Source organism: Polypterus senegalus, chromosome 16, assembly GCF_016835505.1.
Source record: "Polypterus senegalus isolate Bchr_013 chromosome 16, ASM1683550v1, whole genome shotgun sequence".
Classification (NCBI taxonomy): Eukaryota; Metazoa; Chordata; class Cladistia; order Polypteriformes; family Polypteridae; genus Polypterus; species Polypterus senegalus.
The window spans coordinates 1,215,845-1,239,618 of record NC_053169.1 but is presented as its reverse complement, the minus strand read 5'-3'; the positions used below and the strand labels follow the sequence as shown (position 1 = coordinate 1,239,618).

Genomic DNA, 23,774 nt, shown 5'->3' with positions numbered 1-23,774 from the left:
CTTGGTTCAAAGTCTCGTCTTGTGGGATGTGAGTTCTTGATATTTTTTAGTTTATAATTTAAAAACGGAATAAGAATCTGAAAATCTTAACAACATCACATTAAAGTTCGATAAATTCTGAAAAGAATGATACCAAACATATATATGTAGGTTTTAAAATGAGCCCAGTTTAAAGCATGACCTAAAAACGCCACATAAGATCATTGAATTTTTAGGCTTAAGATTTTATATATATATATATATAGAGAGAGAGAGAGAGAAGGTTGTTCATTTTCTCTTTGTAGTTATTTTTCTGTTGTAATTTCACTTTTTATATTAGCAGCACACCAATCAATGCCATTATCACATCTCTTGAATTGGACTTTTCTATGTATTATAGTTATTTAGCCACCACAAGCCTATGTGTGCTTTGTTTTTTAACTACTTGACATTGAAAAATGCTGCTAAAAAGCATGTAGTGTATTAATATGTGTAATTTCATTCAGTTATCAGTGTTATTTTTGAATATGACTCACTGTTACAAAAATATTCAATAAACAAAAAAATGTGATAACTGACTCTGTAATGAAGTAACCGAAAAATGTAAATTGCTCCATCTTTCATATCAGTTAAAAGTTTCTGAATGCACCTGAATGTTCTTCCTTGCCTTCATTTTCTCACTTGTTTAAAATTTGATTCAGCTGAGTGGACTGCAGTCAGACAGACATACAATGCTTTATCCAGTTCAAATCAAATCTGTCAATAGGTATGGTTAATATTTTTTGACATCAGCAACTAAAAGCTTTACGCTGCTTAATTTCAGTCTTCAAAATTTTCTTTTTTTTAACCTTTTGTTTTATTATATTTTATTATTTATTCTATAATTTATAGCACACCACTTGTTTACAATATTCATATAACTTTGAAAAAAAAAAAATTAAAGGCATGTTTTATTTTTTCATGTGTATTAATCATGGCTGTGCAACATCCGCGTTGGTGGAGGTAACTTGTTGAACAAATAGTTAGGTGAGAACCACATAAACATCCTGTGCAACACTCCTCGGTGCTAATTCAATGAGAGGATTATAGAGCCAATTTCAAGCCACCTTAACTTTAGGATACAACTTCAAACGTTCCTGGCAGAAATGAAGATGAGAACTACAGGCAAAGGAGTTTTTTCTACTTTTTACAAGATTTCTAAAATTAGAAAAAGGACAGCTGCAGTTTTTAAAAGGAACAAAAAGTGATTTTTTTCCCCCATCTGAAGGAGCTGTCTTCTGTGTATGGCCATCTTTCAGTGATGACACAGATGTACAATAAAATCGAGGATTTGGAGTATTGCAGGGCTATGACAAAGGATTGCTTTATGTCATAGGTGAGATGTTTTAAGTGAAGAATGTCTTGTGCACTTTGTGTTCACTGTGCAGTCATCCAATCGTTAGTAAAACACTCAGAATTTTTTAATGTGATGTGTTTTTGTCTGTCTTTTTGTTGTCAATGTTGCTTAACTCTTTGAGGGCTGAATATTTTTTCAAAAAAACTCAGTTTTCTGAAACGCACACAATGCACAGGTTTCACATATAAATCAACATAAAACATCTATTGCTATGTGCTGTGGCTGCTGTTGGCGCCTGTTTGGCATCTCCGGCAGCAGTGGCTACGCAGGGGCAGCTCGATGGCCGTGCACGGTGGGCCAGCTACCTCTCTGTCTTCACACAGCAGTTGCGGTGTGACGCAATATGGTTTGTACCTTTTGTCATAAGTGGTGGTCCTCCTAGGTGAATGCTGCTATAGGCGTATCGGCTACACGAGCGTGTTCAGCACCATGATCAGCTGGGGACCGATAGGCTGATGCTGGTACCTCACTTGCATCAAACTTGGAGTTCGAAAAGTCAGAGTCCAATTCAGCGATAATACGTAAAACGTCCATGGGGAATTTTTGCCTTGCACATCTGCTTTAGTCCTGCCAGATGTCAATGCCATTTTAGTGGCTGTTTGGTCTTCACTACTCATGCACACGCAGGGAATCGAGGACAAATCAACAAAGCTACAAAACTTTCCTTCAAGCAAAGAGAGTTGAACTAAAAAGTAAGAGCGAGTTTTGTTCACAGTTTACAGCCGATTACCGTCCTCTACCCCTGAATTTCGACAACAGTTGACATCACCCCATCCATCCATCCTCTTCCGCTTATCTGAGATCGGGTTGTCGGGGGCAACACCTTGAGTAGAGATGCCCAGACTTCCCTCTCCCCAGCCACTTCTTCTAGCTCTTCCGAGGGAATCCCAAGGTGTTCCCACGCCACCCGAGAGACATAGTCCCTCCAGTGTGTCCTGGGTCTTCCCCGGGGCCTCCTTCCAGTTAGACATGCCTGGAATACCTCACAAGCGAGGTGTCCAGGAGGCCTCCTGATCAGATGCCCGAGCCACCTCCTCTGACTCCTCTCAATGCAGAGGAGCAGCGGCTCTACTCTGAGCCCCTCCCGGATGACTGAGCTTCTCACCCTATCTTTAAGGGAAAGCCCAGACAACCTGCGGAGGAAACTCATTTCAGCCGCTTGTATTCGCAATCTCGTTCTTTCAGTCATTACCCATAGTTCATGACCATACGTAAGGGTAGGAACGTAGATTGACCGCTAAATTGAGAGCTTTGCCTTACGGCTCAGCTCCTTTTTCACCACGGCAGACCGATGCATCACTGCGGAAGCCGCACCGATCCGCCTGTCGATCTAACTCTCCATTCTTCCTCATTCATGAACAAGACCCCGAGATACTTGCACTCCTCCACTTGGGGCAGGATCTCGCTCCCAACCCTGAGAGGGCACTCCACCCTTTTCCGGCTGAGGGCCATGGTCTTGGATTTGGAGGTGCTGATTCTCATCCCAGCCGCTTCACACTCGGCTGCGAACTGATCCAGAGAGAGCTGAAGATCACGGCCTGATGAAGCAAACACGACAACATCATCTGCAAAAAGCAGTGACCCAATCCTGAGTCCACCAAACCAGACCCCCTCAATGCCCTGGCTGCACCTAGAAATTCTGTCCATAAGAGTATGAACAGAATCGGTGACAAAGGGCAGCCCTGGCGGAGTCCAACTCTCACTGGAAACGGGTTCAACTTACTGACATCAGCCCTGAAAGAGTTAATATTGAGAGAGACTACCTTATAGTTTGTGCATTGTAATTCAATCTCTTAACCGGTGACACACTAATAACATTTTTTTTTTATTGTTATGCCTGATGGAAATAATTCAACTCAATCAATTGTGATTAGTACAGGCTATTTAACCCAACAAACTTGTCCATCCTATTCATGTAGATTGTCCACAATAATGTCAAGGAAAGATTGGCAGGCCCCTAAAGCCCGGCTCTTCATCACACCACTTGGTAGTTTTATTCCACGTGCAATGGATTACTTTGATATGAAAACCGAGAAATGCAATGCCAGTTTTGTCATTTTAAAAGTTGAACTGTTCAGTAATATTGTTGTGCATATATTGGATATATTAGTAGTTAAATGATAAAGGAAAGTTTCTAAGTTAAAACTATGGTACTGTCTTTGTGTAAATGGTTATTATTTATCATGGTAATGGGGAGTGGTGACATGTCACATATCGGTAAGACCTCCAAGTAAGACTTTCAGTGTATTCTGTACATGTGGCAGTGACAGTATGTCCACTGCTACTACATGAATACAGTGGTTTGTGAATGTACCCCATCTTCAGAATGCTTTAGCTTCGAGTGAGAATACGTTCTCACTCAAAACAGTTGTACAGTAGAATGGGTTTTGTGACAATGGGAAACTTCTGAATCATTCTGCTTTTGTGCAGTATTAAAAAGCCAGTAAGCTCAAACAAAGTATGATTAGTAGTCATACGGGGAAATGTTGTTGTGTGAATTGGAGTGTGGTGTGCACAATTGTCTCATTACAGTTTGAATGAGCTTTGGTAATTCTCTGTGAATAATGAGCAAACATTGGTAAGCCTGGATTTTCAATATTGGATTGTCCTATGCTGATAGAATCGATGATTTTAATTTTAAGCCGAAGATACATTTTTAAAATGCAAACATGTACACTTAATGATTATTTTTTGAAAAATAGTCCTTGTTAGAAATTGCAGTTCTTGCTTGCCCTAAACCACAGACTAAAAATTGTAGTAAAAAAAATATTCCCAGCTTTAAAAATAAAATGCTCAAAAGTTCATATCCCTGAAGCCCAAAAGAAAATATCAACACATTGTGGCTATGAAGAACAGGAGTAAATAAGAAAGTGAGCCTTCGAGTCTTGCGATTTCACTTGACTCAGAGTAAATATACTGCAGCAGCCATTCCATGTGTACTTCAGAACAGGTCATCCACCTGAAGCTCAGCATGAGCAGGTCCGGCCAGTACTTGGATGGGAGACCATCTAGGAAAAGCTTAGGGTGCTGCCAGAAGAGGAGTTGGTGAGGCCAGCAGGGGGTGCTTAACTCTGTGCTCTGAATGTGGATCCCAATGTCCCTGTGCAGTGCAGTGATGGGGACACTGTGCTGTAAAAATGGCACCGTCCTTTGGATGAGACATAAAACCGAGGTTCTGACTCTCTCTGGTCATAAGAGATCCCTGGGCATCCTTCATAAAGAGAAGGGCATATCCCAATGTCCAGGCTAAATTGCTACCATCCTGACCCCCTAATCACCCCCAGTCTCTGATTGGCTCTCTGTCTATCTAATCACTTCACCGTATAACAGTTTATGTGTGATGAGTGTATTGGCATAAAAATGTCTACCATTGCAGCATCCAGGTGGCTCCCCACTCACTGATGCACTTTGAGTAGTGATAAAAGTGTTATATAAATGTAAAGAATTATTACTATTACCGATGAGGGGAGAAAAACACCAGCAGTCATTAGACTGAAATTTCAACCTTTGTTTCTGAAATGACAAAAAACAAAGAATAATCAAAAAATTAGCACAACAGTAAATTTTAACAGAAAAAAAAAAAACGTGCATATTAACAACATTTATATGTTGGGTGACTGCATCTAACACACAGAGCTAACAAAAAATCCTCTGAATCAGAATTTGTGAGATGATTTCTTATTCACGCAGAAGAGTCTAAAGTTGCTGACCATTGGCAGGCAGAGAGTCACATTCCCAGATGTATCGATGCAGTGGTACTCCCGAGAAGGGAGGCCATGACAAAACTTGCATATTAGCATTCTTCTGAACAGTTATCACTAGCAGTTGTGTGTGTGTGTGTGTTTGTGTACCCTGGCACTGCACTGAAGAAGGGTCAGTCATCTATCATGTGTAAACAGAGGGTCTCTGACAGGTTTGCTTGCTCAAAGGCTAAAAGCATAGAGCCAGTTTGTCACTGTCCTGTTAATATTGCAGACATTGTGTCTGTCGGTGGTTTTATCTAAAGTAAGGATGATAGACCACCAGTCTGATGTGTCAGTCCTGTGAACAAACACATTTTGGATGGTTATCTGGTCTGGTGAAACTTTGCCTGCTGTCAGGTCACTGAACAACTTAATCCATGATGCCTGATTATACTGGAATGTGAAATAGCCTGCCTACAGTATGCCAATGGCCTTCTTCCCTACTTCTGGGGAATGTTATGGCATTGTGGAATGTCCAGGAAACTCACTAAGGGCAATCTTTGTCTTGTGGGGCATAAGCTTTGCATGTAGGCCTTTTTACAGGTGACCTGATCAGGTATTGCAGCACCTTGGACAAGTTGGCTCAAACTCCATCTGACAAGCTGTTGTGTGTATATAGCAAGTTACATTGCCACCCTGTATAAGCTGTATGCTTAAACAAATTGACAACTTTTTGTGAAACGGCATAGTCTGGAACTTGGGGGTTTACCGTTTCAGAAGATACTGGATTTCTTTTTGCCATGATTGACTTCTATATGACTTGATGTTTGCTTAGCTAAAGGCTTGCCCGCCATAAAGAATTGAGCTGCGGTAAATAATTGTTGAAATGCTACTTTTGAAATTTGAGATGAAATATAACAAAATAACAACGCTTCTGTAAAATAAATGATTCTAAATTAATAATCTGCCATGTAAGTTTTACATAAACCTATTAAAGGGAAATGTTCTCTTTAGCAGTAACTAGCTGTCCCCCGCAGTTCCGCCTGTGTAGTAGTGGAACAAGACAAACTTTAAAAATCAATAAACAAACCGGTATCGCTAGCTAAGTGGAGCCAAGTTACACTTCAAAACATGGCCGGAGGTAGCGCGACTCAAACAAAGGTTGGCGCATGAGTGAGGAGGGCCCCGCCAGGCTCCCCACTCCCGACGTCACGCTTCCCCTTCCCCTCGGCCCACAGCCTCTGTCTCAGATTAGCAGATAAATTGCTCCTGTAAGCAAACTATGATACTTAGCACAAAGAGAAATCCGTTAAGTAGTTCTCTCATGAGAAGCAGACAGGCATACAGACATTGGATTTTATATTTATATTTATATATATATATATATATATATATATATACACACACACACACACACAGTGGTGTGAAAAGCTATTTGCCCCTTTCCTGATTTCTTATTCTTTTGCATGTTTGTCACACAAAATGTTTCTGATCATCAAAAACACTTAACCATTAGTCAAATATAACACAAGTAAACACAAAATGCAGTTTTTAAATGATGTTTTTTATTATTTATATATATATTTATATTTATATTATATAAAAAAGAGATGTGTAAGTGAGTAGTGATAGGTGTGGTAAGCTAAAAAAAATGTGTCAAGTTCAGAACTTATCTTTAAAATAATTGTTTTTTTGTAGAAAATTATGAAAGATGGCAAACACAACATATAACGTCAGAAAAGCAACAGCTTCATCGTCCCTGTATCTTTATTTTAACTTAGAGTTGATCTTTCTTCACACATAGAGTCCAAGCTATATGCAATAAGTTACCAAGTAGTGTGGAAGACAATAGGACTTTAGGGACCAAACTAATATTATTTTGGAAGAATTAGGTGGAAAGTGTTGGAGAGCTTAGTTGGGCTGAATGGCCTATTTTCATGGTAATTTTTCTAAATTTCTAGTTGATTATAAGAGTTAAAGAGCTATAGCAATTTTATTTTTATGATTTAATATTGTCTGATTATTTTCTCTGTAAAGTGCCCTGAGGGGCTGCTTGCTGTTAAAGGCACTGCAAAATAAAGATAGCTTGGAGATCTTTCAAAATCCCTGTGTAGACTCAAAGTCATCTTAAACCTTCTTTCAGAAGTACTCAGAGGGGTCTTTAGATCTCGGCATGGTGGGAACATACACTTCAACAACAAAGAGAAAGCCAGACTCTACAATGTCTTAAATAAGGGGACGGGTTCAGGCAAGGTGCTGTCTAATGAGATTTTAATCTTTAGCACCCGGTTGTAAATAGTGATAAATAGAGGTGTGTACTTACTTTTTTCCATAAGCAAAATTTGCATTAATATTTTAAATTATACTACAGACTCCGAAACATGATAAACATCATGCCATGTTTACGTCATTGTTATCTATAGATACTGTAAATGAAAATGCATGCAAATATGTTAAAAAGAAAAAAACATTTCATGGGGTGTACCTACCTTTCCACTTGGCTATCTATTAATTAGGCATTTATTCAGTCCTGGATCAGTCATTTTATTATGTATAGATTCTCTTGTTGCTTTACATTTTCTTTTCTGTTTAACCATCAGTTCATGTTTGAACCTATCCAACCCACCATTTAATTTCCTTAACTTGTTAACTGCCCATTAAAAATAAATAAGTTTGTTCCTGATACCAGTGTAAAATCAGGGTGTTTTTTAATATACTAATAAAATACATTTTGCTATTAAGCAAAACACACAGTAGAAATTTATCACTCTATTACAATAAAAAAATCCTGGGACAAGATGAGACGTGACTTTTTCAGAGAGATACATTCGTGTCCCACAAGACGAGACTTTGTGCCAAGTGATTTAACCTGGAGCCGGAAATAAACGACAGAGAGTAGATGACAAAGTAGAATGTCGTAAAGAATTCAAAAACGTTGGCACGATACACATGCAGAACAGGTTAGAGATAATGAAAGTACTAAAATTTAAAAGTCTCAAAAAAATGATAGTAAAGATCACATTAGCGCTAACAAATGGAAATTTATTACTTGGTGAAATAATGGAACAGTGAAAAGAGATTGAGTATATTGTTCGGATTTAAACTTTAAGTCGTAGACCTGTAGATCGTCTAATTCGTGTTACCATCAGGGAAAAGTTAGTGTTTCTTCCCAATGAAGAGGCCTATCCGCAAAAAATAAAAGATTTGTTGTTTGGTAAAAGTGAAATCCTCATACGCAAGTGGCAGTGACGCAGTGCGCTGGTCTAGGGGTTTGGCAAGCGAAGTCCCCTAGTTTTCTTTAAAAAAATCTATTTGAGAAACATTATAAAAATAAAAAAAAAAAAGAAAAAGACATGTTGCTCCAAAACCTCACCATAGTAATCTTCTTAGTGTAAATTTGAGCTATGCCACATTTCTCTGGATTTTCTGAAGAACAGGTAAATGGCAGACAGTGCATCCAAGTACACATTCCCCTTCAGGGTTGGTGGCAATATGGCAGAGGTCAGGGTTGGTATTGCATCTGCTTAATGGAAAGGTAAATACCGAGAAGTGTGTTTGTTTATTTATTTTTATTAAATATACTCAAAGCACTTTTGCTATTATTACATATGTTATGGTGTCTATTATACATCGTATTTAAATGTTGCTGTTGTTTTATTTTTGGCTTTAATGGCCATACAGATTATGTTGCTTATTAATAATGTTTCATTCATTACTTCATTCAGCCCGGGGGCGTTGGTGAGCAAAGCCCCCTAGTTTTCTGTAAAAAAATCTATTTGAGTAACATTATAGTTTGCACATGGAAATTAAATTGTTTCTACACGCCAGCTGTGTGATAACATACCTGGGTCTTACAAGGTAGATCTTGTAAATGCATTGCAATTGAATGTTTCAGTTTCCATTTGAACTTCATATTGTTGAGATAGATTGTTGTTCTACCTGTATATATATATCAATTCTTTTCGTGAAAAATAAATGCTATCCACTCAAAGTGAATTATTCTAGCCCATTCCACACTGATTTTTTCATTGTTCTGTCAGATTCCCACTGTCCTCTATTTACATGAATATGCTCATTAAAGCCATGATCACAGTTTAAGATAGAACTTGACTATAGATTGCCTATTACATGTTAACTCACATTTAGTAGTCAACATGTTAAAGGAACATTTAGTTGGTGTCTAATGGTTTTACAAATCGGCACAAAATATGCTGTATGCATACAGTGCAGAAGTTGTGGTGAATGGCTGGCTGATATTGATTAGAAGGTAGTTGAGAGTCCCATGACAGGCCATAGTAATCCAAGACAAGAGAGGAGTCTAACACAGTTTATTTAATCAGTGATTGTCAGACTTTAAAGCGCTGGGGAAAGTCGCTGTCAAAATTCAGGCAGCGGTACGTCTTGATGTTGTTATGCATTGCGTGTTGCTACTGTCTTGTCCATCACTTTTCTTGAACTGTTGCAGTTTTCTTGACATGCTGATTGTTTTGTTGAACTATTCATAATACGTCTTTCACATCTCTATCAAGAAAAGATTATTTTTTTTAATAGTTAACTACGTATTTAGGAAGCACCACCTTATATTTAGAATATATAGATGGAAAGCTATGTTATTTGTGCTACATGAGTGTGGGGATGCATGGTATAACTTTCCTTACTAGAATTCATATGACAATGGCCTCAACAATGCAACACAAGTCCATGGCAGATTTTACCTTTGTATGACCTCGCTTTTAAAAGCTTATGATTGCACGGTTCAGCAACTCTGTCTGAAACTGAGCAGGATGTCTACAAGTAAAAAGTTTTACATCAAGTGTGTCTGAAAACCATGTTAAACAATTACGGAAGATGGAAAATGAGACTAATTCACTAGTAAAACAAATACAAAGCACCAATGAGTAAATGTCAGGCAATGCCAGTACTTTCTGGAAAGTGTAAGAAGACCTAGAATATCGGAATGATGATGCACACAGGAAAATCACTACCGAAAAACTACAGACAAACCCACATTGTTTCTGCCTTGTAGTGGCACACACAGGGATGTCGCTGTGGAAGGTTGTTTTACTTGGCAGTATTGGCACCAGAGAGCGGTGATGTGTTGCATGTTGTTTAGCACATGCCAGTATGAATTTCATTATGCTCTGTACACGTGACATTAATGGCCCTTGTAAATCCATAAATGGTAGGTGGTCTTTTCTGTATTGTTGTGATATTTATAACCCAATTCTTATTAAAGAAAAAAAAAATAGACATGTTGCTTCAAAACATCACCATAGTAAGCGTCTTAGTATAAATTTGAGCTATGCCACATTTCTCTGGATCTCTGATTTTATGAAGAACAGGCAAATGGTAGACAGGGCATCCGAGTACAGATTCCCCTTCAGGGTTGGTGGCAATATGGCAGAGGTCAGGGTTGGTATTGCATCTGCTTACTGGAAAGGTAAATACCCAGAAGTGTGTTTATTTATTATTATTTTTTTTTTAAATATACTCCAAGCACATTTGCTGTTATTACATATGTTATAGTGTCTATTATACATCTTATATAATCTTGCTGCTGCTGTTTTTTTTTTTGGCTTTAATGGCCACATAGATTATGTTGTTTATTTATAGCGTTTCATTCATTACTTCATTCATCCTTTGAATTGTTTTGGATAATGGAATGGTAGTAATTTAATCTCCCTTTTATAAGTGCCTTTAATTAGATTCCCATCTGCATCTTCATAAGTACACCGTATCACCCATAAGGTGGAACTGCTGGCTATTTGGTTTAGCGACAACAATCTATACGTCAACCTTGACAAGACTAAAGTGTTAATTGAGGACTTCGTGAAGAAAACAAAAAAACATTAAAACACCATGATCATATCCCAGTCTGCTCCAACAACTCTATTGTAGAGATTATAAAGAGTGCCAAGTTACTCTTTATCCACATACTGAGAACTTCACATGGATGAACAGTACCACTTCCTTAACTAAAAAAGCCCAGCAGAGACTACACTTTTTGAATGAATCTCCCATCTCCTATTCTCGCCACATTTTACAGAGGCACCATCGCAAGTGTTGTGACCAGCTGCATTATGGTCTGGAACCGCAATTGCAGCAAGTCCACCACAGAGGTTGCAGAGAATATTACGGGGCGGCCTCTCCATTCTCTGAAAGACATGTTCTCCAAGCATTGTGTCTACAAGGCCTGCTGCATCGTGTAGGATTTACCCCGTCATGGATACTTCATTCTTTAGTCATCTGGAAAAAGATACTGCTGTATTAGAGCCAGAGCTATCAGGCTATGTGATAATATCCCCTTGTGATCTTTCATCCTACCTTGACATCTTGAATCATGAACCCTCCCTCCAGTTTGTCAAAAGATCAGTCTCCATATTGGTCTGTGAAACTTGCATTTAATGGGTGCCTGTTAATTTTACTGGCATGGTTTTGTTTGTTTGTACACACTGCCTTGTCTTGTGTGAATTTCCCCTTGGGATTAATAAAGTATCTATCTATCCTATCTATCCAACTCACTCCACTCACTCACTCCACTCACTCACTCCACTCACTCACTCACTCACTCACTCCACTGTGAACCCTGAGATTCGTCATTTCATCTTTTTTTATATAGTTGAGATGAAAATAAAGTTTTAATTTTGTGACCAGTAACAAACTGCGTTATTTGGGATGTACCCAATATTCTGTTTTTGACCAATCATGAAGATGTTGCTTCAGTTTTCTATTTAGCAATTGGAGCCGCTAATTCAGTGTAGCACCTCTATTTACAGGTGAGAAATGTGATTGATGAACTAAAAATGCTCATGTTTGTTGCTAAGAATTTCTGCTAATACTCTCTAGAGTTTTAGGTGATCATTTGGATACTTGGGTACAATAGAACTATTTTGACATTTTAATTTGTAGTTTGCTTTTCAGGTGTTGCTCTTTAACTATTAATTTAAGTAGCTTTGTTAATGTCATTTAGAACAATATTTAGGTTTCCTAAATAATTTGAATATGTTTCATGCTATTGATATTAAATAGTATTTCTTATTATGCATTTTTATTTGTAATTAAGTAATGAGTATGTGGTTCACTCTTGCTATTGCACTTACATTCGTTTTTTTAGTATGCGTTTTTAAACAATACTTCTTCTTTCGGCTGCTCCCGTTAGGAGCTGCCACGACGGGTCATCATCTTCCATATCTTTCTGACCTCTGCATCTTGTTCTGTCACACCCATTACCTGCATGCCCTCTCTCACCACATCCTTAAACCTTCTCTTAGGCCTTCCTCTGTTCCTCTTGCCTGGGAGCTCTATCCCGATCACCCTTCTCCCAGTATACCCAGCATCTCTCTTTTGCACATGTCCAAACCAAACCAATCTCGCCTCTCTGACTTTGTCCCCAACTGAGCTGCCCCTCTAATGTCCTCATTTCTAATCCTGTCCATCCTCATCACACCCAATGCAAATCTTAGCATCTTTAACTCTACCACCTCCAGCTGTGTCTCCTGTGCCACCGTCTCCAACCCATATAACATACCATCCTGTAGAACTTCCCTGTCACTCCTGCTGATACCCCTCTGTCACAAATCACTCCTGACACTCCTCTCCACCCACTCCACCCTGCCAGCACTCTCTTCTTCACTTCTCTTCCACAATCCCCATTACTCTATACTGTTGATCCCAAGTATTTAAACTCCTCCACCTTCACCAAATCTACTCCCTGCATCCTCACCATTCCACTGACCTCTCTCTCATTTACACACAAGTATTCAACAAGTTAAAATACTGCAAGTTTATGGCATTGTGTGTTTATCTAGGATTATATTTTAATTTGAAATAATAAAAAAGGGTGCTGATATATAGAATTTCTATTAAAAAAAGTTTCTTGACTTAAGAAACAAATATAAATATGATAGTTTTTTACGTTTTTTTTTCCTTCATTTAATTGTGCTTTTAGAATTTTATCATGAACTTGATTTTGAAATATATTTTGTGTTTTCTGCAGGAAATTCGAAATCAGTCCTATGACTCCTCATATAAAGTTGCGAAATATCCAGAGAATCGAAATCGAAACAGATACAGAGATGTGAGTCCATGTAAGTAAGAGTGTATTTTTAAGAATTGCTATTTCTGAAAAAGAAAAACAAACTTTCTGTTAAAAATAACATCTGACACGAGAAGTGCTTTGAAGCAATTATAACTTCCTTAGTGAATGACAGTAACATTTTCACAGATTAAGCTGATCAGTATAGCACACTCTAAATCAGGATGCAATTGGTTTGAAAAGAAGCATACAACAACTAATACAAATATATTTAGAAATGACAGTTTGACAGTGGACCACATTTTAAATAGCTGCACAGAGGTAAATGTAAAATCTGGTTCCTAATGGTCTATTAGCAAACTGTCAACTTTTAATAGTTTGTATAGTGTAATGTTCAGGGTGTCGCTCTCTTAGTAAAGTTAAAGTTGTTCAATACGCATATTAAGTGGAAGTGAAGCATAGCCATAAATGAGCATGAAGTAATAAAATGATTTTTAAGGTAATCATTATACCTTTTACATTTTTGCATTTGTTGTATTCACTGCGTCAAACCCATGCATTGTAAGCCATGTTTAGTCACAACAAAACGTCACTTTTTAAAGTTCAGTATAAGAATTCTTTGGCTTATTGCTTACAAACTAACATACAGTTCTGCTGAGAAACATGAAATCAAAATATGTGATATAAAGTGGATCTGCTGTATATACTGGGAGTGGACAAAATAACAGAAACACCTCATCTTATCTTGATATCTGATATCAAGGACCTGATAAAGGGTAAAGCCACCTTTTGCCTTCAGAACACATGCAGTCCTTCTTAGAATACCTTTCTACAAGTCTTGCTTAAACACACAGCATTCACCTATTGTCACTTGTCAGTTAAACCAAAATGTATTCATTAACATACAATCTATTCAATCTGAAGTTTTATTATTATCCCTTATAAGATACATTTAAAGCCTGTGCAGCATCTCTGACTGGCACAATATCATGTTTTCAGTAAGTAAAAACAAAATTGGCAGAATAATCAACCAAATCTTTACTACCTCCTAAGCATGTAGGCAGAGTTCTTTTAACAGCATATACAGTAAATTACTATATCTTTAATACTGGGGTTATCTGCAGTTATATAATTATATATTGCTGCTGCCCATAGAATTTAATTTTTTTTTAGTGCTAAGTAGAACTATTTTTATACTGAAACCACAGATGCATGGAAAATCTAAGTGACTCACTCAGGGTCACACAGTGAGTCACTGATTGGTATTGAAGCTGCACTGTTATGATTTACAGTCCCATGTCTTGCTGTCTAGTCAGAAGGCTACACTTCCGGTTATACATTTTTGTCTCTGTGCTTAAAAAGATCAAAATAATATAGCAATGTACCGTGCACTATTTTATACAAAATTCATTGGATAATGTAAACTTAACTCCCTGGGTATTTGAGCCCATATAGAAATAAGAAATTTTAGAAAATGAATATATTTGTACTGTAAAAAAAAAAGGCTTGTTTTTGTTTTTGTGCCAAATGTAAATATTCTCAGTTCATGTCAGAGTCTCAGTATTTCAGAGCTTTTCTTGGGCCACCACCACCTACTCAAAGCATCATGATGCTCCAAAATTGATGGACTGAAAGCCAAAGTCTACGTGACCATCACCATCAAGTCCTTCCATGAGAACCCTAAATACAAAGAGGACTGTTTGATTTATGTTAGGTAGATTGCCCAGAGGGGACTGGGCGGTCTCTGGTCTCTTGGTCTGGAATCCCTGCAGATTTTATTTTTTTTTTCTCCAGCCATCTGGAGTTTTTTTTTTTTCTGTCCACCCTGGCCATCGGACCTTACTTATTCTATGTTAATTAATGTTGACTTATTTTTATTTTTTATTGTCTTCTATTTTTCTATTCTTCATTTTGTAAAGCATTTTGAGCTACATTTTTTTTGTATGAAAATGTGCTATATACATAAATGTTGTTGTTGTTATTTTTGACAACATACAGCTTCCAAACCAGACCTCTTCCAGACGTCAAACTGACTATGAGCTCTGTAATGACTCTTCTCCCTTTAGTATCGAGCTAACATTTCTTACCTCAACTGCATAAACGTGTGGAGTCCTACCCCCTCTAACATGTATTCACCATTATTGCAATGTAGTAAATGCACTGAAATATGTTGCAAAGTAATTGAAGGAGATTAAAGTAGGCTGCGATGATTCTTTGTTATGTTATTTACCATTACTCTGGTCATAGGTTAGGCTATATCTTCTAGTTTGCAATGAGCTAATGCAGTATAACATTTTAAATCAGTTGTCCAGTACCCATTACACAATGTTTTAAATCATTTTCTCAAATGGAAAGTAATCTAACACCTCATGAAGGCAGTGCTCAAAATAAGCAAATATTGACTTTCATAGTATGCAACCTACATAGTGGCCAGTAAAAAGGCAGTACTTTTAAACCGATGCCATGTGCAGTTGATACATTAATACTCTATTTAGAATTTAAAGTAGACACTGTTAATTGACTTGATAATTTGATGCTGTTGAAAGGGTGAGCATCTTTAAATTTCTTGGGGTTACTTTCACTAATAAACAAAAGTGGGTGCAAAAAATTTCATCTCTTGTCAAAAAAGGCTCACCAACACATCTGATTCCTCAGACATCGAATGGCAGCTTGAATTTTTCCATCTGAACTTGTTGCACAGTAGAGTCCATCCTCACTGGCTGCATCACATCTTGGAGACACCTGCTTGGCTTAGGATCAGAAACCACTGCAGATAGTGGCGAGTTTATCACAGAATATCACACATTCAACCTATATGTTTAAGACATCTAGGACACTTGGTGCCTTAAAGTGCAAACAGTATAAGGATGAGTTTAAATACTTGGGATCGACAGTACAGAGTAATAGGAATTGTGGAAAAGAGATGAAAAGGAGAGTGCAAGGAGGGTGGAATGGGTGGAGAAGAGTGTCAGGAGTGATTTGTGACAGACGGGTACCAGCAAGAGTGAAAAGAAAGGTCTACAGGACAGTAGTGTGACCAGCTATGTTATGTGGGTTGGAGACGGTGGCACAGGAGACAGAGCTGGAGGTGGCAGAGTTAAAGATGCTAAGATTTGCATTGGGTGTGATGAGGATGGACAGGATTAGAAATGAGGACATTAGAGGGCCAGCTCAGGTGGGACAGTTGGGGACAAAGTCAGAGAGGCGAGATTGTGTTGGTTTGGACATGTACAGAGGAGAGATGCTGGGTATACTGGGAGAAAGGTGATAGGGATAGAGCTCCCAGCCAAGAGGAACAGAGGAAGGCCTACGAAGAGGTTTATGGATGTGGTGAGAAAGGACATGCAGGTGATAGGTGTAACGGAGCAAGATGCAGAGGACAGAAAGATAAAGAACAAGATGATCCACTGTAGCGACCCCTAATGGGAGCAGCCAAAAAAAGAAGAAGATAATTAAAGGCCACCCTGCACACCGTTTCCATTCCTTCCATCTAGGAAACGGATGATTGGCACTCTGAGTGATTGGGGACAGTTTCTGCTAACAGTTTGTAAGCCTGTTGATCAGTTAATCATAAGAACAATATAACAAACCATATGTGTCTGTATGTAGTATGTGTGTGTATACACAATGGCCTTGTGACGCGTGAGTCCCTGTCTTGCACCACAAAACAAGAGGCTGAGTCTCAGTACTTTAGCAAAACCAGCTTTATTCAACTTGAAACAGGAACAGCAGGGTTATTATTACAGCGGGAGCTACCACTCTCCTATACAGTGACACAGCAAACGGGCATAGTCGTGGCCAAGTTATACTATTCCCTGCATTTGTAGTATTCCTTGCATCACCCATCAGCGACAGGTGTATATAGTGTGAGCCCAATCGGCTCATAGTTGTTTCCAGGGTGCTCTACTGCTGTACTGCGAACCTGTGGTTGCCTCGGCAATGGAGAAGCAGTCCTCCACAGGTGCGCTTCGGCATATCATCCTGTTGTTTAGATACATACAAAAGAGTTAAGAAACTTCACACCCTCCATAATGTTTGGAACAAAGACACATTTTTCCTTTCTGCTCCGCAGTTTAAAATGACAAACAACTCAGAAGTGATTGAAATGCACATTGTTAACCTCAGTTTAAAGGTATTTGCATACGTTTCGGTCATACCTTGTAGAAATTACAACAGTTTTTATAAACAGTCTCCCATTTCAGGGCACCATAATGTTTGTAATATTTGTTTATCTTGTTTTGTTGTGTCTGGATGTGGTTGGGACTCCATCGTCGTGGCTCATGTAAGATACGTATACAATAACCAATGCCATCATATTCAAGAATTTACAGTATGATTTTCAGGTATTTCACTATTTAAAATTAATACAAAATAAATAACTGACCATCTTTATACAAGCTTAGATAGTTCTACCACCTACTCTGATAGCATTTGTTACAGCACAGCCTCCATTGTCTTTTCCCATTTCTCTTGCTCCTGTTTTATCTACCTGCTGTGAGTAAAGTTATTGTGATTTAAAATTTTTTTTTTTTGATGTTTATTATTTGTATGTCACCTTTAGCAACATCTGCAATAGAGCAATGTGGCTGAGCAGGAACTTGCACAAATTATGTTATGATGTAAGTTGCCAATCATAGTTTATTAGTTGTCTAGTCAAAGCAATGTCTTATGGCATTTTGTGTTGAACACTTAATGGAATTTCTTTCTTAATGTGTAAAAAAACAATATTTAGCAATTATTTTCTAGCATTCCTAAAACTGCACGTATTTGAATAATTACAACAACACTTGAGATGAGTGTTTCAAATTTCATTTCAGACTATATGTTTGTGATGTGTGGAAAATAAATAATACATGCTAACAAAGACATTGGACATTTCTGAACAACCTAAAGCATCTTTGTTTTTGTTTTTAGATTTTGATTCCATTTATTGTTTGACACATTAAACATGTAATAGGCAGGGATTAGATGAGTGTTTAATCTCCGTACATTATGTAAAATGTACACTTTTTTTGTTATAAGTTTCTCTTGTGGTTTAATTTCAGTTGATCACAGTCGTGTTAAACTGCAAAATACGGAAAATGATTACATCAATGCAAGTTTGGTCTTGGTGGAAGAAGCTCAGAGAAGCTATATTTTAACTCAGGTATGTGAAATACAATTGTACATTTTCATAGTTTAGAAAATTCAGTGGAGAGTGGTGTGGTGGCTTTGCATGTAGTATTATGGGTGAGGTGAACTCTGTCTGGAATTTGCATGTCCTCCCAATATTTCTGTATATTTCTAGCAGGAACTACATTTTTTTTTTCTTCCTTCAGTTGTCCTACTGTCAGGCTGATTCACAACTAATTGGCCAGGTGGGGGAGTGGGTACCTTGAGCTGGACTTTTGGTATCCAGCCATGCTCATAATGCCTCAGGGATGAGCTTTGGCCCCCTGCTGCCCTGTACTGGAAAGGCAGGTTCAGAAAATTGCTGAATGGAATGGTTGAGTATTGTTTTAGTAATATTTCCATATCTGTTATTTTTTTCTATATTACTGTAATTACTTTGTTCATTCACTTTTTGTGTTTTCACATACAATATGTAGAATAAAATATTAAATTTCTCTTATTCTTCCTGTGTCTATATAGAGAGAATGGTCTGATTTTTGTGTGTGTGTGTGTGTGTGTAATATATATATATATATATAAAAGCCAAATACCACTGACTCACTCATCACAAAATCTTCCAAACCATAAGGACTTGAAATTTGGAATGTAGGTTACCCTTGGCCCATAGGTGCTCGCTAAGAAACTTTTTAAAAAATTTCATGGTCCAAGCACATTCTGTCTGTATGTATGTATGTCCGCTTTTCACGAGAGAATTGCTTCATGGATTTAGATCTGGTTGTTTTCTATAATTTGCTTGAACTTTCCGTTTGATTTTGTGACTTCTCTCATTGTGCTAAGTACCTTAGTTCGCTTGCGGTACCAATGTATTTATGCAAATCCAACAGAGTGGCTGTGAGCCGAGAGCAGGGGGTTGGAGTGCACCTTGCCTCTGCTTAGCTAGCGATACCTGTTTGTTCAACAGACATTATCATCTACAGATTGTTAAGGAGTAACGTTTGACATGTTCGAGAGAGAGAGATCAGAGCTACGTGTGTTTTAGAGGGTAGCTGCTGATTGCCAGAGATATCACGGCCATGTGCTTTTCTCCCCACACGGGGAACAGTTTCCCGTCAGAGCTGAACACGTTCAGATCCAGTGCCAATGTCTATTGATTTTTAAAATTTTACCTGTTTCATGACTATGTGGGCGAAGAGAGAGAGAGAGAGAGATATCAACAGAAGTTGGGACACCTGTACAAATTTTTGCTTCAACTTCCAAGTTAGGTTTTTTTTCTCTTATTCTGCATTCAGAAAAGCACAGCAGTATGATTTTCAGATTATAAGACATATAGAAATACGGGGTGAGCCAAAATGAAGTAGCACATTTCTCAAGGTCATTGCACGAGGTAGAGGCAGATGAGTGGGGGTCCCTTGTAGTTTTCAATCTGCAACATGCCTTGCTTTCGCTGCCAAAGCGTTCTTCAAACACAACAAATCCATCATCACTATACAACGCACCTTCTGATCACTCTTCAGTATTCCTCCTAACGGTGACTTCCCAAATCAAAAAACAATTCTTTATTGGGTGGCTAAATTTAGACAGACGGGTACAACATTGAACAGAAAATCTCCAGACCGTCCTCGGACTGTATGAATGCCTGAAAACATCCAAGCTGTAAGGGCATCAATTTTGCAGTTTCCCAGACATTCAGCGTGCAAACATGCTTTAGGCAATTCCAGCAAGTCTTTGAGGAGAATTTTCCATAGGGACCTTAATTTCCATCCATACAAACTGGGAGAGCCGTAGAGAGTTGTGCGCAAACCGTTCATAGAAATGCCATCATCATGTGCAGCAACAAAGCATATTTCCATTTGAATGGTTGCGTAAATAAGCAAAACCTTCGCTGTTGGGCTGAAACCAACCCTCATGAGCTTCATCAGAGACCCCTGTACAGTGAGAGTGTTAGAACTTTTTGTGGCCCTAACTGGAAGAAAAGGATGTGACAGATGCCTGGTTTCAACAGGATGGAGCAACAGCTCATACGGTGCGGAGATGCATGTAAGTTTTGCGGGAGATGTTTCCAGGGAAGCTCGTCTCCCTGCGTGGTAATGTCAGGTGGCCTTGATGTTTGCCCTATCTTGCTCTGAGCGATATCTTCTTGTGGGGCTATCTCAAGTTGAAGGTATACACACACCGACCTCAAAACTTCGCCATGAAATCAACACTATTCCCTTTGAAATGGCTGAACGAGTCATGTGAGCGTTCAAAAATCGTCTGTAAGAGTGTATCGCTAATGATGGCACCACCTTGAAGACATCATTTTTTTAAACAAAGTGAAAAAATCTATTTTGTACATCCTTTCTTGTGTCATAATGAAATTTATTTTATCTTGTAGCGTTTTTATGGAATAAACGTTTGAAATGTGATACTTCTTATTGGCTCACCCTGTACTTCTATTTTTAGCTAAAACTTTAAAATGCTTAACTCTTTCTTTTGTTTTCCTGTTATTTTTCTGTTATTCTGTGTAGTGTGCTTCCTTCATTGTATCCTAATAGTGACAATTAGAAACAAGCAAAGCAGACACCTGGGCAAACCAAACAACACTGAATGATGAAAGGCTGCGATTGCTTCGGCGTCAGACCCACTAATTAGTCAATAATGGAAAGGCAGAATGGAAATCGGAATGAACGTAAATAAAAAGTAAAAAAAAAAAAGACATATAAATGCTTAATTTATATTAAAATGTATTCACACACTTGCTTTTGTAATTTCTTCATTGACCCCAAAACGCATAAATTGGGACATAACAGCTCATTTAATTAGGCTTGGAGTCCGATTGAGAGCAGAAGTTGGTTGGAACAAAAACCTGCAGCCCCAGGAGGTCCCCAGCATAGAGTTTGAAAATCACTGCTTTAAAAAAAGATTTGTTTTCAGCACACTAATAATTTACACAAATTTTATACTTTTCACATTTTTTGTTAAGTTCTAATTGCATATGTTTTTTTTTTTGTTGTTTTTTTTAAACAGGGTCCCCTCCGAAACACTTGCGGTCACTTCTGGTTGATGATTTGGGAACAGAAGAGTAGAGCTGTCATCATGCTGAACAGAGTAATAGAAAAGGGATCTGTGAGTATCCACAGATGTATACTTAATTACCCTTAATGAAGCATTACTGTTTAATGCCAACATATTTTGAAACCTCTGCTGGGATGAACAACATGAAATGTAGTTGGTGATCAGGACAAGATGTTAAATATCTATGAACACTTTATTTAAAGAATAATATGTTTTAATTTTGCATGAAAATGAGATCAAGCTTCACAATTATCTCTGACTATCTATACTGCACAGTTTCAAAGCACATATCTTTAATATAATGAGCGAAAGTCTCATCTTTTTATACCTGACAAAAATATCTGAAAATCAACTATTTTGTTCATACCAGAAAACCATACAGTGAAGGGCGGGGGTGTATTCAGTAGATAGACAGGCTGCGCTGCATTTCTTTTTATGCTTGCCACCTTCAAGTTTGTTAACCCATGTCTGTAGCACAAGAATTTCTGGTTGCTTTTCTACTTTGTGTGCAGTTTCTTTGCAGATCCAAAACAACGTGAAGTATTTTTAGCAACAGAACAATTCTGATGTGTAAATTAACACTGTTTTGTATTAGAATATAAGATAGAAGGATTCAGAAACTATTCAGACTCCTTTATGTTCTGCTCACTTTATTGTATATTTCATTTTAATTGGATACATTTTCCATTTTACTTACTTTACACTCAGTAAGCCATAATGACAGAATTAAAAAGAAAATGTTTTCAGAAAGGTTTGTAAATATACTGTTTTAAAAATCAAAAACTGATATCTCTCATTTATGCAAGTATTCAGACCTTTTGCTATGGCACAGCAAATATGGTCAGGTGCATCCTGTTTGCTTTAATTCTCCTTGAGATGTGTTTAGGATGTACACTTCAGGCAAATTGAATTAAATGGACCTCGTTCAGAAAGGCACACATGTACACTTTGTGTATAGGAGTCCACAGTTCACACAGCATATCAGGACATAAAACAAGCCTTAAAGTCCTGTAGACTTCTGCAATATAATTGTGGTGAGGCATAGATCAGGGTAAGGGGATCAAATCTAAAGCTTTGAGTGTTTCCAGGAGCACAGTGGCATCAGTAATTGTAAAACGGAAGAAGTATGGAACCACCAAGACTCTTCCTGTTGTTGGCAGTCCTGCCAAACTATGGAACTTTGCAAGCAGCTGCCTTTGTAATCTGCTTATTAATCTCACATTCCATTTTTCTGTCACTCATGAACAAGATACTTGAATTCCTCTAATATGGGCAGTTAGTCTCTGCTCACCTGAAAAGAGTAGTCATCTGTTTTCCAAGAAAGAACCATGACCCCAGAATTTGAGGTGCTCGTCCTCATTCCAGTTGCTTCACACACAGCAGCAAATCATTTGAGGGAATTAAAAAGGGTATGGTCAGATAAGTCAAAGAGGACAAATGGCATCTGCACAAAACAACAATGCTACTGCTACCCACTCAACTGCACCCCATCCCACCCTCAATCCCCACCACATCCTCAGCTGCGCTTGATATCCTGTCCAGGAAAACCTGAAAGAAATTCCTAAGGGGCTTGTGATTCTTATAAATGCTCAGAGGTTGGTCGCCTGGAGCTTTGTGCTCTTGGCAGAGTCTACCTTAAAGAACAGGTTTGGAATGAAAGGTCAGACAAATAACGATTCACAACAACCCTGCTGATGGTATAGATTAAAAAAAAATGTGTACCCTCCTCAGGATAGAGTTGCCTGGTCCCACTACTGGAGCAAAGCCTGGGGGTTGCATTCACCAGCGAATGCCTTGTCTTCGGGTATTCCACATAACCCGACCAGACTCGAGTCAAAATGGCAATGCAGAGCAGAGCCATCTTATAGGCTCATCCCCTGCAAGACGAAGGGCGAGTGTTGGGTGCAATGCAAGTTTAGTGGCAGTCATAGACAGTAAAGACCTAGACTAACTAGACCCATGCATTGGAGACTTGGCTTTGGAAACTTAAAATTCAAAAATATGTATTATTAATATTTATGTATTTGTTTTTTCATTCTTTTAATTTTCTCTCTAGGAAAAATGTGCACAATACTGGCCAACAAAAGATGACCAGGAAATGTATTTCAGTGATACTGGATTTCATCTGAAGCTGATATCGGAGGACGTTAAATCTTACTTTACTGTTCGAGAGCTACAACTGGAAGATATAAAAGTAGGCTTACATCATTTTTCACATTGATTTTAAAAGTAGTATATTACATTTTTTCATTTCTAAATTTAAGTCGGTATACTGCATTGTAGGTTATGTATTGAATTTCGATTAAAAAGTGGTAACATACTGTAGTTATTAGCTATTTTTGGATTGTAGCTGTTTAATTCCTGGTCCAGTGAATGTCTGTATAGAGTTTACAGTATACTGTATAATCTGCCTATATCTACTCTGTTTTCTCATTGGGCCCTGGTGTTCTTTTCACAGATGTTCTTGTTAGGTCAGGTCAGGTCAGGTTGGGTGACCTTGTGCGTACAGTGCGTT

General features: G+C 38.1%; 1 protein-coding gene across 3 annotated transcripts in view; it reads left to right on the top strand.

Moving 5' to 3' along the window:
• Positions 1 to 23,774, top strand: part of ptpn2b (protein tyrosine phosphatase non-receptor type 2b) — a 48,429-nt gene that overhangs the window by 4,435 nt on the left and 20,220 nt on the right. For all 3 annotated transcript variants that reach the window (XM_039739085.1, XM_039739083.1, XM_039739084.1), the window contains exons 2-5: positions 13,055 to 13,145; positions 18,139 to 18,239; positions 21,212 to 21,310; positions 23,316 to 23,453. In XM_039739085.1, coding sequence (XP_039595019.1) covers positions 13,055 to 13,145; positions 18,139 to 18,239; positions 21,212 to 21,310; positions 23,316 to 23,453 — 429 coding nt within the window. The remainder of the gene's footprint in view (positions 1 to 13,054; positions 13,146 to 18,138; positions 18,240 to 21,211; positions 21,311 to 23,315; positions 23,454 to 23,774) is intronic.